This window comes from Trachymyrmex septentrionalis, unplaced genomic scaffold, assembly GCF_001594115.1.
Source record: "Trachymyrmex septentrionalis isolate Tsep2-gDNA-1 unplaced genomic scaffold, Tsep1.0 scaffold289, whole genome shotgun sequence".
Taxonomy (NCBI): domain Eukaryota; kingdom Metazoa; phylum Arthropoda; class Insecta; order Hymenoptera; family Formicidae; genus Trachymyrmex; species Trachymyrmex septentrionalis.
In genome coordinates this window covers 187,820-206,185 of record NW_017305450.1, presented here as the reverse complement: position 1 = coordinate 206,185, position 18,366 = coordinate 187,820, and the positions used below count along the sequence as shown (strand labels likewise).

Genomic DNA, 18,366 nt, shown 5'->3' with positions numbered 1-18,366 from the left:
TTATTATTCATGAACACACTATGTATCTTTAATAAAAACCTTCCTTTTCTCCCTACAATTTTCTTAATATCATTATTAGGGCTTATAATACCATGAAATGTGTACGTCAGTTAAGACTGCTCAGCTTCACGCATGTGCACAGTTTCCTAGAGCAGACGAATTCTTGTCACCTCCCATCACTGAATAGCAGCGCGCGTCGTCTAGAGTGGACACGCGCGCAAACACCGGCTCCTTTGCTCAATCGCTCTAGTTTTAAGCGTTGTGCGCGAACCCTAATTCCAAGTTCGAATATAATTTTTCTTTCTGTTTTCAATTTCTAAATCTAAGAGTGTTAGAACTAACTACTAAATCTAGAATCATATGTTCCAACTTCTATAGTCGTAATTCTTTAATTTAATTAAGAAATAATTATACTTTTGCATAAAATTAATGAGTAGATCATCAATTAGTGTATCGTGTGAACTAATATTAAATTTACATTTAATTAATCAAATTCGAGTGAATCCTTTGGAATCTCCACTTTTCCTCGCTAAACCGTAATCTCGATAATATAATTGCTTTAAAGTTAGTGAAAAGTGATCGTCCGCCCTAGCAGCTTTAACGAGTCGACGATTGAATTTATCCAGGCAACTGCAGAAGTCTCGTTGCATCGACCATCTCTTTGGCATTTGAGAGCATCAGAGGACATCCAACTGAATATCTCTCAAGGTAAGAAAGCCTCTTCTGCATTTGTCAATTAAACTTCGCCGTCGATGAATCGCACGAAGCATATGCCCTCCATTCCCGCGTTGACGCGCTTCAGTCGATGCTCGGCTCCTATCAGTTAACCTGTACGTAGCGTGAGTACGTAATGGTTATTGTGCGTCCGCCTTGTTCTATCAATATAAACAGAGCGGAATAAGCAAATGCACTGAATGTTACACTGCGCTACTGATTTCCGAAAGGGAAAATTATTATCGAGTTTTGCGTCACTACATTCATTTGGGTTACCCCGAACGATTCGAAACTGTAACGCGTGCACTCTGGTATTAGTTACGCTTCGCGCGGTTGCAGCTTGCTTCAAATGTCCTAGAGTATTAAGGGCATCTTATCCATCTACATAAGTCACAAACACAGTTCGCAGACGCATTTGCGACAGCCAATCAGAAGCGTCAATGGTACTAAGAACAGCTTTTCATTCTGTGTTTGCGACTTATGTAGATGGTCCTTTAGAAAGATTCCTCATATTCTTGGGAGCAATGGAGGAGCGACCGTGAAATGAGAATCTATGATAATTGCTATATTCAGCGTTCGCATCTAGTCAATCAGTAAACCCTGACATGGACAAGCCTGCTCGTGGCTTCGTTCGACGCGAATGGAATCGCGAGTTTCCTATCTCATTCACAGCCTCAGGTTGGTTTGAAACCGAGGGTTGGCTGGACCACCCTGAGACGTAACACTTATAAAGACATGTAAAATGTGATTGGATAATTTTCTTTATGCATACGTTTATGTGGCTATGCAAGTTGTGTAGATATACCCTAAGGCCTGTTCTATAATAGAGTCGTAAGCGGTAAGCCGTAAGAAATTAACTAATAATAGTCAATTATTCTTGTCACACTTAACTGTGATTAGTCAATTTCTTACAGTTTATGTCGTGTGAGCCTATTGTAGAACAGGCATTAGAGCCTCAGCACACGAATTTCTATAACCGTAAGCATAAGATATAACGTAAGAATTAGCCAATGGATAAATATATAAAACCAATCGTAAGCGTTTGTAGTTTCTGAGACATAAATTTAAGCCGATAAGCCAACCAAAATATTACTTTAAATGGAAATAATATTATAATAATCGGTTGTGTAGGAAAATTTGAGAATAAGAAGAATAGAAATAAGAGAAGAAAGAACAAAAATTAAGATAAGTAAATAATATAAAACTTAAAAATTTAGTATTAATATATATATGTATTTAATATATTTTATTTAATTTATTTTTAAAATTGTTATTAAAGATTCTCTCAAAAGTGAAAGTGAGGTTATTTGCTATATGTTTACAAAAAAAATATGTATATTATTAATTTTGCATGTTTTTATTTTGTGTATAATATGAAATATTAAAAGATGATAAGCTTCTATTGGGATATTATAAAGATATTTATATTTTTTTATTTCAACATTTATTATTTGCTATCAAGTCAATTTGTTAATAATATTTTAGTAAATCTTAAGTGTTACGTCCAAGCTCCGCATGCATGGAACTGAGGGAGTGAACGCAACAAGAATCGATATTAGACCGATTTGGTCGTGTCCAGGCTCCGGACCGCAAGAGAGCAGTGGGGAAGGACCGACTCAAATCAGGAGGCACTTCGCTTCGTCCTGAGATTCCTAACGAGCCGGGGGTCGAATGGAGAACGAAGTGGAAATCTCAACTCCACTAAATAGACACACGAATCGGACGTACTTTTAATTTAAAGGGCTCAAACTGGATCAGTGTGCCGAGAGAGCGCACTTCAATGCCAGATGTGTCAGTACGTCCGTTTGCCCTGGCTTTCGGTCATGGAACTTAATCCAAGTGACCGGGGAGAGGGCGAAGTGCAACCACGGGAAAGTTAATGAATATAAGGAGAGGTTTTATTTAAATTATTATAATATTGACAATCGAAAGTTTAATTTAATAAATCTATAATAAAAGGCAATATTTGATGATACATTTTCTTTAAGTAATAAAATAAAAAAAAAATACAATTTTTGGTTCTCTATTCTAAAATATATGTACGCATTTATGTTTGTGTGAATGTGTGTGCGTACGTGCGTGCGTGTGTGTGTGTGTGTGTGTGAAAAAGGAATTGCAATGCGAATATTATTTTAAGTATGAAGAATTTGAAAGGAAGAGGGGAAAATTAAAGTTGCGTAGGGTCATATGGTTGGAAGGAAAGAGAATCGATGAGAATGAAGGATGGCATGGGGACTGAAAATAGACAATCGCATCCCGCGATGCTCACTATTACTCGGGCATTAGTGCAAGAGGTAAAATAGGACATATATTCTAATAATTGGTGGGCGTTATGAAAGAGGAAAGGAAGGTGAGGGGGAGAGTAAGCATCGATTTGAACGTGAGGAATTGAGAGGGTGGTATGCGAGGCGGGAAGTTCTTTAATCGGGGATGGTGATGCCGGATGTGGAACAGAGGGAGGACTGGACGGGAAGAGATCATCAAAGAAGTCTGGAGATAGATCGGAAATAGGGGAGTAAGATATTTCTCGTGGTGGATAGAGTTGTAACTGGAGACTGAGTGGCCGGAGCCTGCTCTTGGACCAATGGTTAAATTAACGAAGATTGCTTCCGCGAGTTTTTCGACCTTAAAGCGGACACGGGCGGAGAGTCGGCGCGGATTGTTAGTCTCTGCTAGGTGACGGAGGGCGAAAGAACTGCGTGAACGCACTAAAAATTTAGTCGTTTTTTAAAGGGGAACCACACAAGAAGGGGAGAGGCCATTCAATGTACTACAGCAAAATCAAAAACTGCTCGGAGATAGCGATGTGTAGGGTACTCAAGAAATCGATGGAGAGGGTGCCATCGACCGTGGGATGCTGTGCCTCAGATCCGGTTCGTCAATTTCCCTGATCAAGGAATGCCGAGCTTGAGTTGATGCACTGACTCTACTGGAGGAAAAGGGCTTCGAGAATCGAATGAAGCCTTTTTCAAAGATCGCGACAACCGTAGTTTCCCAAAACTCAAAGAAAAATTACTCCGAGGGCCGTGGAACCGCGATTTTTATACTAATCGCCCCTGATTACTCAGATTCAGATTGGTGGAATAGATTTCGTTAACTAGTAGTAAGATTTTTCTTTGCTCTCGGATTGGTCAAAATCTTAGAGGATGTTGACCGAAATCTGTAGTGCGGAAAAGTATTCTCCAAAATTTTACGATCTTAAAATTTATGAGAAAACGCACGTGCAGTGTGTTAAGAAGGCGCATCGTCGCCACGAGACTACACGAGAATCTATCCCTAAACATCGCGTGCCTTTTCTTAGATTTTGTGATCACGGATTCGTGAGAATCATCCGCGACTTGACCGTAAAAAAAATATCTTGGCGCCGATCTTACGCATCCAATACATATTTATTATTAATTTAGCCGCAGTGTCCTAGGGGCACAGACTCGGTGTCTTTTGGGTCCCGCCGCTTGTGCACGCGTACCGATTTTGAGTTTATCTCGGAGCGATATTTACGAGGAGATACTGGATTCTTCGTTTTAGTTTTTAGTGTGGAAAAAGAAAAATGTTTAGTTTCTCTAGACTATAACGCTCCACTTGTGCGTTATTCGCAGATATCTTTTTTATTTCAACGAATTCCAGATCTCCACGAAAGAAAAGAGTGCGAGTCGTGCGAGTCCACTGGACGTAACATAAGCAATATTATAAAGATTAATCTTCTAATTTATATTGACATGTTATTCTGTATATATAATGATATTATTAATAAAATACAATTTTTATAAAAATATATTAGATATAGTATTATAAATTTTTAAATATTTGTTTGAAATTACAGCAACTTCTCTATACAAGCATATTATTATCTGGGTATACAAGATGCATCAAATTTTGTTATAACATATTATAATTCATTTCTTTCAAGTTTTTGTTTTCCAATAAAGTTATTAGAAAATAACTTATTAGAAATTAAGAAATAAAATACTGATATATTTATATTTGTAGCAATGAATAATATATGGGATGATTCTAATTTTCTTCTAATAATTGCTTTATGGTTTAGATTATTCATTATTTAGAAAAGAAAACAATATAAACAGAGAAGATTTTGGATGTAGCTTATAAATGAAAATCGATCACAACAAAGAGACTTTGTTGCTTTATTTCAAGAATTAAAGGATGACAGTGAAATGTTTTTTAAATATACAAGAATGACAGTTGAGTGTTTTTATATTTTACTAAAATGGTATTTCCAAAACTTGAAAAACAAAACTGGAGAGCTCTGCCACCTGAACTACGCTTGTCTTTAACACTCAGGTATATGTTCTTTAATATGTTGTACTATTATCTAATTGAACACATATCTTTGAAAAAATATTTTTTTCCCATGGTCCCCATGATTTCTTCTTCTTTGAGTTATCGTAGTGGATCCATTTTTCATCACTAGTGACTACACGGTGCAAAAAACCCTTTCGTTTATGCCTGGCAAGCAGCATTTCACATGTGAAAAATCGGCGTTCAACGTTTCTCGGCTTCAGTTCATATGGAACCCAATTTCCTTGCTTTTGAATCATTCCCAACGATTTTAAGCGATGTGAAATTGCTGGTTGAGTCACTCCTAATGTAAGTGCAAGTGCTTCTTGCGTTTGGCACGAATCTTCATCCAATAATGCTTCCAATTCCGCGTCTTCGTACACTTTCGGCCTTCCGCTACGTTCTTTGTCTTCGACGTCAAATTCACCGTTCTTAAACTTTTGAAACCACTCACGGCAACTTCTCTCACTTAAGGCAGCCTCACCATATGCTTCTACAAGCAATCGATGTGCCTCAGCTGCAGATTTCTTCAAATTAAAGAAGTAAATCAAAAGCTCCCGCAAATGATGCTTATTCGGCTCAAAACTCGACATTTTCGCACGAAAAAAGATATAAGATGCTGATGCAAAATCGCTAATATTTCAAGGTTATGTTCTTGCCAGATGTCCAACCTTACGATATGACGTTTTACAGCTGACAATTTTAACTATAACATACTGGTAGCGCCATTGTTTGTCAAACGGCGGAAACTTATTTATACTCCCAATAAATTAATTATTATTTTAGATATTTAGCTACTGGGGATCACATACTATCCAGCACTACCATACCATACTGTATTGGAGAATCGACAGCACGTGTGCTATTATAAAAGAAACAACTGAAGCTATTTCGATTATATATTGTTTTATTTCCTAAATACCTGTCCTAAATTACAGCCACCATCTGAAGCAGATTATATGCGAATTAGTGTAATTTTGAGAAGTGGAATTTTCCAAATTGTTTGAATTTATTTGATGGCAAACATTGCGTTATTCAAGCTCCTCCATAATCTGACAGTTTATATCACAATTATAAAAAAACTTTAATGTAGTATTAATGGCTGCTTATGATTCAAATTATAAATTTATTTTAGTCGATATTGATTCGTATGGAAGTTAAAATGATGCAGGTATATTTTATGAATCTGAATTCGGAAATATGTTAAGAACACAAAAATTAAATGTGCTGAGAAAAAAAGAAAAATTGCTAGGAAGTAATGAAACAGCTTAAATATTTTTTTATTGAAGATGAAGAGTTTCCTTTATTAATGAATCTAAGACCTTACTCAGGAAGAAACTTAAATAAAAACAAAAAATATTTAAATATAGATTATCACGTGCACGAAAGACAATAGAGAATGCATTTGGGATTTTAGTTTTTTGTTGGAGAGTATTACATAAACCTATATGCATGCATCCTAACACTGTTGATAAAATAATCTTGAGTACAGCCTTCATAATTTTTTAAAAAGTGAAAAGTGTTTTGAAGAACAACAGTCTATCATAGATTTTATTGTTCTCCTAACTTTACTGATACTAAAAGTAACATAATAATAGAGATGTAATTAACGGTGCTTGGAGAGAAAATGATGTACATATTCAAAATATTCAATCATGCAATGCTCGTCGAATCACAATTCAAGCATATGAACAACAAGATAAAGATCGCAGATTATTTTTTTACTTCAGAAGAAGAAATACTATGGCAATATGAATATGTAAGAACAGGACAAAACTGTGATAGAATGTAAAGGTAAATCAATGCAGAAGTAATTTTTTTCATATTAACTTTATTATATATCAGTCTCGTAATATTATTTTTTTCAGATTTTTTTCAAAAGCTTCTTCCATTATTTTGATCACAATATATAATTTACATATACTTTCTCTCTCTGTAGAGTACTTAAGATTATTTTTAAATATTTTTATTAAACGAAAAAATAACTGCTCATTTTAAAAAAGGAAATATCACAGTAGGATAATTTTTTTGAAAAATAACAATTTGTATAACATGTATATTTTAAATTGCATGTAAAATATGTACAAGGCTTTTTGGTATGCGCATATACATTTAAAATATTTAAAAATCCTTAATTTTTCAAAATGTATCAAATAAAATTTATATTCCTAAATACATATGTATACTACTAATTATATAAATAATACAATAAATTATGTAACAATATTATGTCTATTCAATTTACGATATCAACAGAGCTATTCTGTAACTCTTAACGCAAGTTTTGTTATCGTTATAACGTCATTGCGCAGCTTTTTTACCGTAATAAAAAAGCTGGGTAACGATGTTATAACGATAACAAAATTTGTGTTACGAATTACAGAATAAAGGCCCAACAACATAGAACAGAAGGTGTATACACTGATAATAATTTAAAGTTACATCGTAGATACAATCGATACATTTTATTCTGTTAATAATATTTCATTGGTATGTGTGAATCCAGATCAGAATACCTTTAGTACCTTCAGTCTTTCCCGTCATTATTTTTTTCTTTTTATCTTTTTCGATATTGTATCATTTTGTTGATATTGTATCATCTTTTATCGTTCAAAATTGTATAGAGGTAAAAAATAGTACGAGAGAGAAAATAATGTATAATATATATTCCAAACATTCAACTATGCAGTGTTCATCAAGCCACAGTAGTCAAACATATAAAAAGCGAGATAAACTTGATTTTAACTTTAAAAGGAGAAATATAAATATGTAATGGCAATATAAATATGTAAAAAGAGACCCGTAACAGAAACAGACAGAAAAAGACAGCTTTTATATACTGAAAAGCAAATCAATATTTAATAACAACATAAATTAACAGAATTAATTTCTTATTACATATCATACATCAGTCTCTTAATATATCAGCCTAGTATTATTACTTTTCTTTCAACAAATTGCACATATCTTTTATAATAATATTAATAAAAAAAAAATCTTAACTTTTTTAATTTAATACCATATAACATCCATTGACATTTATAATATAAATAGAAAATATTTTTTTATATATCTTTAATTTCATAAAATATCCATTATTTTTCTTTTCTTTTGCTTACGTTTCCTTTCTGACATGTTTCTTAATTCTGTAACTATAAGGTCTGCAAACTTATCTTTTGTATCCTTTTCGCTTTTATTTAAAATCGTTTATCTGTTTGGAATTTGTTCTTGTAGTTTATCTATAATTGCGGCAGAATTGATTTTTCGATTTCGTCCGATTCCAATTTTTGTTTTTTTCTAGAAGTGGAAATATAATTTTTATCACGATGTCGAATAATTGATGATGTAGAGATGAAAAAATCTTGTGATGCAGAAGATTCTAAAGAACATCTTTCTAGTTAACTTTCTGGTTCTACTGTTAGATCTAATGTTTGAATATTTCTGTGCATATCTAATTCTGCAAATCGCGCACTTAAATCTTTTTTGACGTAATATTTTTAGCAGGAAATTATTCATAAATTTAAGATTTTCATTAACATCAGATTATTAATATCCTTAAAACTTATTACTATCAAAAATTTATAATTTGCTTATCAATTTTAAGTGATATTTTATGATTGCGTTTCGAGAAAGATTTCGGCGCAGGGTTTGAAGAATTATATATGTACGAGGGGGGACCCATAAGTTCCGGGAATTACGCTGTGGTGGGGAGGGAGAGTGGGGGAACCTATTGTTTGACCACATGTCCGTTAGTGTCACGCCACCTGCGTCAATGTGCGAAGTTGTGTCGCTGTGAGTGCATCGGTTCGCTTGTGAGATTTTTTTTAGTAAAACAACTTTTTACATTTCGGCGAAAACGTAATGGCAGATTGTCGAGAACAACGCGCGGCTGTGAAATTTTGTTTCCTGTTGTTTCTTCGATTGCAGAGGTGTTGTGCACGCGGAGTTCGTTCCCCCGGGTCAAACTGTCAACCAGAAGTTCTACTTGGAGGTTTTGAAAAGATTGAGGGAGAGTATCCGGAAGAAAAGGGCAGATCTTTGGCGCACAGGCGACTGGTTCTTCCATCATGACAACGCGCCGGCCCACACCGCCCTTTCCGTGAAGCAATTTTTGACCAAAAACGCCATGACACCAATTGTCCACCCCCCATACTCACCGGATCTAGCCCCCTGTGACTTCTTTTTGTTCCCCAAATTCAAAAGGAATATGAAAGGAAAGCGTTTTGCCACTGTGGAGGAGGTGAAACAAAAATCGCTGGAAGGCTTAAAGGACATCCCGATGAGTGAATTTAAAAACTGTTTTGAACAATGGAAGAATCGTTTGGAGAAGTGCGTTGTGGTCAATGGCGAATACTTTGAAGGTGATTAAAATTTGGTGTTAAAATATTGAGAAATAAAGAAGTTATGACGAAATTCCCGTTTTTTTTGGGTCCCCCCTCGTATAATGTATATAAATTTACACAGAAATATTTAAGCACTAAGATTCGATTTTATCGAATATAGAATTTTCTCTTATTTAATAAAATTTACATACATTATATGAATCATATGTATGATCATTTTCCATTCTTTTATTTGTCGGTGTTGAAAAAATTAATGATTGATAATAACGAATAAAAATAATCTTATAATAATAAGTAACAAGAAGGGGCTATCAATAAAAAGAGGTATTTAATAAAAATATTGGGAGTATAAATAAGTTTCCGCCGTTTGACAAACAATGGCGCTACCAGTATGTTATAGTTAAAATTGTCAGCTGTAAAACGTCATATCGTAAGGTTGGACATTTCCCCGCAGGGGGTGGGATCATCTCGGATGCGGTCCGATCTCTTCGGTCGCATCTCGATATGATTCCGCTACGGATTTAGCGAACCCGCGGTGCCTGAGCTCTCGTAATCCCTTTCCTTGCACCATGGAAGAGACCGAGCGTCCGAGATTGCACCCGACTTCTCGGATGTCGAGCTGAGCCCTCTAAAAATAAAAGGTTCCCCTGTCTCGTGGTAGAGGTGCGCGGTCACGAGATGAATGGGTAATGGGTGAATCATCCAACAGCGGCCAAGTGGGGAGCGCACGAACGCTAATAACTGTTGAGATTGCATAGACGGACTTTGAAAACTTTGTATATAGTGTGTAAATAATGTGTGTATATGTGAATAAACCGTTGTTACTGACTATTCGAAGTTAAAAGTGAAAAGTGTGAAGGTGATAATGTAGTTCTCTGAGCTCTCTCGTGATGGCGCCGGCATGGAGGACAGCCGGAGACCTATGATGAACTTGGATCTATCTCAGTGGGAGTTCCGACGGAAAAATACTCCAGGATGATGGTTAGCCCTCCGGTTTTGCTGCCTGCTCCCTATCCTGGAGGTGTGCTGGAGATTGCTTGGCGAGGGTGATAAGTATCATCCCATCTTTTCGCTGTGAGCGTATTCTACATGAGTGTGTCAACAGAGTGCTCTATATTTATGAGATTATCATAAATATAGATTATCGATCGACCCCTACGGGGGAATCATGCGAGGGGCAAATCGCGGAGTTGCCGGCGGGCTCCGCGGCCGATACGGCTATTGCTGAGGGCATCGTTGATTGGAGTGTGTGCGGGACTCCCGGTCCCATCATGTGTGGGAGGAGTACACTCCTTGAGCGGTATAAGCTACGGGTACTCTGCCGACGCCTGTTATTGGTGAGTCTTCAAAGTGTCAGGACGATTTAATCGCGAACAGCCAGGACAATGTTCGTGCTAAGGGGCCCGGGCCCAGAGTCGTATGTAATGTGCGTCTCCCCAGTGAACATAGATTGCGCGTTGTGGATGATGACATCGTGCATTCGCCGGTTACAGCTGTCGAGACATCGGATGCGCTGATGGTGGTCGACAGCCCGGGGAGGGGAGCCGATTTCTCAACGGACTCGATCTCATCGGCGGGTGCGGCCGAGGTGATTCGAGGAAAAAAGAGAGGACGCAAGTCGAAGGGGAGTAACGTTCCTGGGGCTAGATCCCTATCTAAAATGAGTGCCACGAGTATGGAAGTCTACGAGGTTGATATGCTGGATCAGTCCGACTTCCTAGATCACTAAAAGAGACGGGCAGGCTGGCAAAAAAGGAAGATACAGGAGCATCCTTTAGATGACTCCCTGACCTCGAATCAGAAGTCCGCCGTTGAGAGCGTGACGTACGCGTTTCCTGAGATATCTCCCAGCACCATAATGACGGAGGCTCTGCGAGTTCTGGACGAGGCAAGTAGCGCGCAGCGAGAAACGTCGACGATGAAGGGCGATTTTCGTCGGAAGATCATTGTTGGAGTCGAGGTGGCTAAACAGGCTATTAGCGGCGAGGGTGGCGAACTTGGCCAGGACTCAGGAGCCAGCGAGGACATTGAAGGGACGATGTCACCAGCTTGAGCAAGAAGTGGAAGCACTCAAGATAGAAATGGGGTTAGTCCAGAGAGACAGAGATGGTCTCCGTGAGGTGGTCAAGATCTTGAGGAGGGAGCTTCATGGCTGTTAAGCGACAGGAGGGAGAGAGCGTGGGGAAACTGGCCGATCCTCACGCGCCTCTCCTCTGGGTGCGGGTGTTCCTCGTGGTTGGGGATATTCCTCCTGCGCGCCGCCCTGCGTTGAGGGGAGTCACCAAGGCGCTTTTAGAGGACTCATCTGTGCGGAAAATGGTTGACGTGAGGGGTCGGATCGTGCGGGAGGATGCTGATCCGCGGACAGGGGATCATCCGTACTGTCTTCCTTCCTCGGGTCCCGAGAGGAGTGAGCCTTGGGTGATCGTTTTGGGAAAAAGAAGAAGGAGGAAGAAGAGAAAAGAGGTGACTGTCAATCGTGGCGGTGGCTTACCCGCGCGTGTATCGAATGCGCCGGTAACAGTCGGACAGTGCCAGTGCTGTTGGGACGGTGAGAAGAGACCTGTCTTATGCGATGGCTACGCGGAAAACTCGCGATAGGGTGGCGGTTTCCGGGAGAGATCCTCGGGCTCGTCCCAAGTCTGGGACCAAAACTACGGGTCCTCCCAAAAAGACAGCCCGCGCGGGAACCCGAAAGCGGAACTCTGCAGTTGTTATGATCCGCTGTGACGAGGAAGGTCCGTCATATGCGGACGTAATGGGTGAAGCGAGGACCGGTGTTCCGCTGGAGGAACTGGGCATCACCGATACTAGGATTAGGCGGACGCAGACTGATGGTCTTCTGGTGGAGATCCGGGAGAGGACGCTGAAGCGAAAGCGGATTCCTTGGCAGAGAGATTCAACTCCCTTTTCAAGGATCGAAAGGGAGTGAGAGTGATTCGTCCGGTCAGGAGGACCGAGTTTCGTCTCCTCGATCTGGACAAGTCGGTGGAGGCCGAGGGGATAAAGGTGGCTGTTGCGGCACGTGGAAAGGCGCTACCGAACGACGTTCGCGTTGACCCACTGAGGCCCGGTAGGGGCGGCCTAAACAGTGCGTGGTTGCAGTACCCTGAGACTTGCGCGGATCTGTTGCAAAGGGACGGAGGACTTCGTGTGGGTTGGTCGCGAGTGCGATTGGTACCGCTGGCCAAACGAAAGTTGCAATGCTACCGTTGTTTCGCGGTCGGATATACGAGAGCCAACTGCAGGAACACTGTAGACAGGAGTAGCGGGTGCTTCAACTGCGGTGAGGAGGGGCACACGGCCGTTCGTTGTCGGGCTTCACCTCACTGTCCCGTCTGCGTGGCCAGAAACCTCCCGGCTGGGCATAGGGCTGGAGGGGAAGGATGTATTCCCTACAACAGTCCGGTGCGTGCGACCGTGGCTGCTGGGTCGGGTGACAAGGACAGGGACGTAGTGCGTAACGAACATGTAGAGCCGAGTGTTCTTGCGGCGGAAAGTGTTCCCCTTGTGGAGGAGGGGATATCGATGGACACGTCCAATGGTTAGCATTGGACAAATAAATGTGAACAGATCAAGACCTGCGCAGGATTTAATCGCGCGGGTGTGCGCGGGAGGAGAGACTCGGTCTCGTGGCGGTTTCGGAGCCGCATTCGATCCGTGGCGGATGTTGGCTCTTCTCTTCGGATGTTCCGCCGATGGCTGCGCTGGCTTGGCAGTATTCGAATGTGCCATGTTCTCCTCTTTTCAGGGGAGAGGGTTTTGTCGCGGTGGAGTGGGGAGAATTAGTGGTTTTTAGTTGCTACTTCTCCCCCAATCTACCGGATGCCGAGTTCGAGAGAGGTCTGTGTGATCGTGATCTTGGTGCGCGTGTACAGTCGCAAATCTCTACTCGTGCTCCATGACTTTAATGCTCGGTCTCCTGCTTGGGATCGGGGGGAATCCAATCGCAGAGGAAGAACTCTAGCCCGTTGGGCGGCTGGCCTGGATTCTTCTTAACGAAGGGTTCGTGCCTACGTGCGTGCATCCGAGGGGCGTATCGTGCGTGGACCTCTCGCGGACCTCGGCTGCGGCCGCCAGGCACATTTGTAACTGGCGTGTTGCGGTGGACACCGAGTCCCTCTCGGATCACCGTTATGTGTTCATGGAGGTGCTAGAACGGATAGTGGGCCCGCTTAGAAGGGTCGCAACCGAAAAACATTTCCCTCGGTGGTGTGTCCGTAGGATCAATGTAGACTTGTTGTGCGCGGCGGCCAACGTGAAGGCATGGTCTTCCCTTCCTCAGGGGGACATGTCGGCGGACCAATTGGCCGATAGAATAGACACTGCGCTAAAAGAAATCTCAGATGTCGCTATGCCGCGTCTTAAAACTGCCGGTAGACCATCGGTCTACTGGTGGAACGAAGAGATCGCGGATCTTCGCGTTCGATGCGTGCGTGTCCGAAGGTGCATTCTGAGACGGCGTCGTAAGTACCAGGATACTGAAATGGTTCGGAATCTCTGGGACGGTCTACGCGAAGCGAAAAAACTACTTAGAAATGCGATCAGAAAATCGAAACTGATTCTGTGGCAGGGTCTGCTCGAAACGCTGGATGCGGACCCCTGGGGTATGCCGTATCGCGTCGTCCTCGACAAGCTGCGTAGGACGTCTAGTTTGGTGGAGTCCCTTCCTCCTGCAGTGGTGAGGGGCGTGGTTGGGGCCTTGTTTCCGTGGGCGGGGGATTTCGATCTGGATCCCTCTCTCGTTGGGTGGGACGAGGCCCTGGCTGTGACTGGGGAGGAGGTTTCCGTGGCTGTTGCCAAGATAAATGTTGGTAAGGCTCCGGGCCCTGACGGGATATCGGGCCGACTCGTAAAGGACACCTCGATTGTCCTTGCGCGAATGTGGACGTCTTGCTTTACGGCATGCCTCAGGGAGGGTGTATTTCCAGCGCCGTGGAAAATGGCGCGCTTGATGCTGTTAAGGGGGGAACCTCATGTAAATGGCCTGTTTTTCAGGAATTTTTTTTGAAAAATGTAATGCGTAGATTAATTTGCAATTTAAGGCACAATTTATTTACGTTATAATATTGAAAGAAAATATTTTTTTAAGACTAATCGTTAAGAATAAAACGGTGCAATGGCGGCTTGAAAACAGCGTCTTGAAAATGCGCCGTGCAGCATACAGGTCACAAAAATGATCTGAAACAAAAAATACAAAATGGGTTCTTTAATTTATGCAAAAACGCTCAGCATGACGGTCCCTTTTTATTAAAATTTGCAAATTTACAAAAATGGCGAAGTTTTGAAAAAAAAAAGGATTTTCTTTTATAAACAATTGTTAATAACAATGTTTTAAATAAAAAAAATAAAAATCGGAGCTCGTCATGCTGAGGTCAAATATCTATAGAATTTCTATACCAAATTTCATAAAGATCGAATGATTAGTTTTTGAGCTACGTTGCACGGCGTGCGAAATTTTGCGTTTCGAGAAAAACGCGTTTAAAGTTTGAGTAATAGAAAAATCGTGAAAAAATTCGTAATTCGTTCTAACTTACCACAGTTTTTTGCTAATCTGCGATTCCAGGGCCATAGAGTAGACCCTCCTCTTCTTCAAACTGTAAGATAGCATAAAAAACTAACACAGCCAAGTCAAATTTTATTACAAAGGAACCGAAAGGCCGATTGTCCGACGAGCGCTCGACTATTTGAGTGCTTCGCCCAATTCGACTGTTTACTTTCTTTTGAAAATAAAGTACAAGGACCTCTCGGATCACTTTCTAACTTTTTTTCTCGTATTTTTGAGGAAATTTCCTATCAATTTAAGCAAAAAAATAAAATGGCTAAAAAATTTCATTTTACATGAGGTTCCCCCCTTAAAGAAGCCCGGCAAGCCTGACCTCGCTCCCTCATCGTACAGGCCGATCTGCCTGTTGAGCGAGGCGGGCAAGCTCTTCGAGAGGATCATATGTATCCGTCTTGTGCGTTATTTGGACGCGTTCAGGGATATCGCGGAGGCTCAATACGGTTTCCGACCAAACAGGTCGACGATAGACGCGATCAGGAGACTCCGTATTGATCGTGGATGACGCGGTGCGGAACGGGGGCGTGGTATTGGCTGTGTCATTTGACATAGCCAATGCTTTCAACTCCCTCCCGTGGCCGGTCATCAGGAGGGCCCTTGTGGAGAAGGGGGTTCCGGGGTACCTCCGGCGCGTCCTACAAGTGGCTATCCTACATCGATAGGGACGACCGGTACGTAGAGTCCTCTATGAGGTGCGGCGTTCCGCAGGGTTCGGTCTTAGGACCAACCCTGTGGAATATTGAATACGATTCTGTCTTGCGTATCGGTCTGCCGGTGGGTGCTCGTTGATTTGTTACGCGGACGACACTCTTTTGGTTGTGAGGGGTCCGTCTTTCCGCGAGGCGGTTGTCAGGGCTGAATTGGGGGCAACCGTCGTAGTGAGGGCGATTGAATGCCTGGGCTTGAAGGTGTCCATAAAAAAGACGGAGGCTGTGGCTTTTGCGCGGGAGGTGCCACGTGCGAGCCTACGTATTGGAAATATGGAGATCGAGGTAAAGAGCTCGATGAAATATTTGGGCTTGGTCTTGGACTCAAGATGGACCTTTAGGGAATATTTTCGGCGTCTCGTCCCTAAGGCCCTGGGCATGGCGGCGTCCCTGGGCAGGTTAACGGTCAATATCGGTGGCCTGGGAGAGTGCAGGCGGAGGGTGTACGCGACTGTTGTAATGTCGGTCGTTCTATACGGAGCCCCTGTCTGGGCACAAGCGATCGCGATTGACGGGGTCACTCGGCGTGCTGCGACGAGGCTGCAGAGGCAGCTGGCGCTTCGAATTATCCGAAGCTACAGGACCGTCTCGTACGAAGCATCTTTGTTGCTGGCGAAGCTGGTCCCATTTGATTTACTGGCCGATCGGCTCAGGCGGTCGTATCTGAGGCGAAGTTTCTCATTGAACGGGATGGTTTTGTCGTTCCCAAAGCGATGAGCCATATCCGGGATGATGAGTTGTGTAGGTCCATCGCTAGATGGAGGAAACGGCTGGAGGAGCTTCCGCGGGCAACCTGGACCTGCGGTCCGAGGGGCTCTCGTGGGAAGGAAAAGCGCTTGGATGGCGAGGGCTCACGGTGGCCTCACGTACAGAATGACCCAAGTCATTATGGGTCACGGGTGTTTTGAGGCGTACCTGCACGAAATCAGGAAAAGTGAGTCACCGATTTGCCGACACTGCCGGGCGGCGATAGACAATGGTGTGCACACCCTCCTTCGCTGTCCCTCGTGGGATGCGGAGAGGGAGAACTTGTTCGCGACTCTCGGTCTGGATCTAGATCTAAACCGAGAGTACGCTCGGGTGATCGAGGCCATCATGGGCTCTTATGTAGCGTGGACGGCTTTCGCGCGGTTTTGCGAAGTCGTCATGAGAGCGAAGGAGAGAGCAGAGAGGGACCGTAGGAGGGATCGGAGGGCCCGGGTGGTACATCCACTTGTGCCGCCATCTCTCTTGTGGGGCTCTGACTTCTCGTAGCGGTTAGAATAAGTACTTATGTAAATATTGTATATATATTTAGCGTTTCAGTTATATATTAGGTGTACAAAAAAGTTCTGAGCTTTTTCGTATGTAATCGTATACTTTTATCGTATGTAATCGTACGGAAATGGCTTGCTGCGTAACGCCAAGCTGTTCTGCAAGCTCCTTTTCAGTTTGCGCAGAGTTTATATCCAGCAGTGCTTGCAATTCGTCCGTTTCAATCTTTTCAGGGCGTCCAGCACGCGATTCATCTTTAAGACTGAAATCTCCTTGGCGAAACTTTTGATACCACCTTTTGCATGTTGCATGACTTACAGCGTTCTCTCCATATGCAGCACAAATCATTTCAGTGGCTTCAGCAGCATTTTTCTTCAGATGAAACGCGAAGTGGATGGAAAATCGAATATGCTCTTTTGTAATTGCCATCGTGAACACTACTGATTTTTGAGGTTATGTGCATCAAACGCCAAACCGTATCGCATTTCAGGAGGTTAAATGTTACTGTTTTAAAACCCCAAAAGGGCGGGAAGATATATAAAATTTAAATTGTTATTTCGGTTGTATCAAATCTAAAGCTCAGAACTTTTTTGTACACCTAATAAATAGGCGTTCCCGCATGTGCGGTGGAAGCCATCCCGCGAGCATTTCGGGGGCACCCTGACGTAATGTCTGTAAGCGGTTCCGGGGTGCTCCCACTTATGCCTTGAGGTATTGCTTGGACCAGGGGGAGTTTTTTAGTCGGTAGGCGGCCGTTCCGGTGTATCCTCGTGATCACGGGGCGGTCGAATCCGGCACATCCAGTGGTGCGGGTCCCCCTCGGGAGAGGGCGCTGCGAAGATTTTTTCTCCTACGCAAATAAAAAAAAAAGTTGGATATCTGGCAAGAACATAACCTTGAAATATTAGCGATTTTGCATCAGCATCTTATATCTTTTTTCATGCGAAAATGTCGAGTTTTGAGCCGAATAAGCATCATTTGCGGGAGCTTTTGATTTACTTCTTTAATTTGAAGAAATCTGCAGCTGAGGCACATCGATTGCTTGTAGAAGCATATGGTGAGGCTGCCTTAAGTGAGAGAAGTTGCCGTGAGCGGTTTCAAAAGTTTAAGAACGGTGAATTTGACGTCGAAGACAAAGAACGTAGCGGAAGGCCGAAAGTGTACGATGACGCGGAATTGGAAGCATTATTGGATGAAGATTCGTGCCAAACGCAAGAAGCACTTGCACTTACATTAGGAGTGACTCAACCAGCAATTTCACATCGCTTAAAATCGTTGGGAATGATTCAAAAGCAAGGAAATTGGGTTCCATATGAACTGAAGCCGAGAAACGTTGAACGCCGATTTTTCACATGTGAAATGCTGCTTGCCAGGCATAAACGAAAGGGTTTTTTGCACCGTGTAGTCACTAGTGATGAAAAATGGATCCACTACGATAACTCAAAGAAAAAGAAATCATAGGGACCACCTGGCCATTGGTGGGATCAGT

General features: G+C 42.2%; 1 protein-coding gene across 1 annotated transcript; it reads left to right on the top strand.

The window, feature by feature from the left end:
- The first annotated feature begins 16,352 nt into the window (after positions 1–16,352).
- Positions 16,353–16,877, top strand: LOC108749276. Its single transcript, XM_018487856.1, has one exon. The coding sequence runs from the start codon at positions 16,353–16,355 to the stop codon at positions 16,875–16,877; it is 525 nt and encodes a 174-aa protein (XP_018343358.1).
- Positions 16,878–18,366: the final 1,489 nt, after the last annotated feature.

Bases quoted from the DNA above. Each gene is read 5' to 3' on its own strand.
- LOC108749276 (XM_018487856.1), top strand. From the start codon at position 16,353: ATGATGAGTTGTGTAGGTCCATCGCTAGATGGAGGAAACGGCTGGAGG.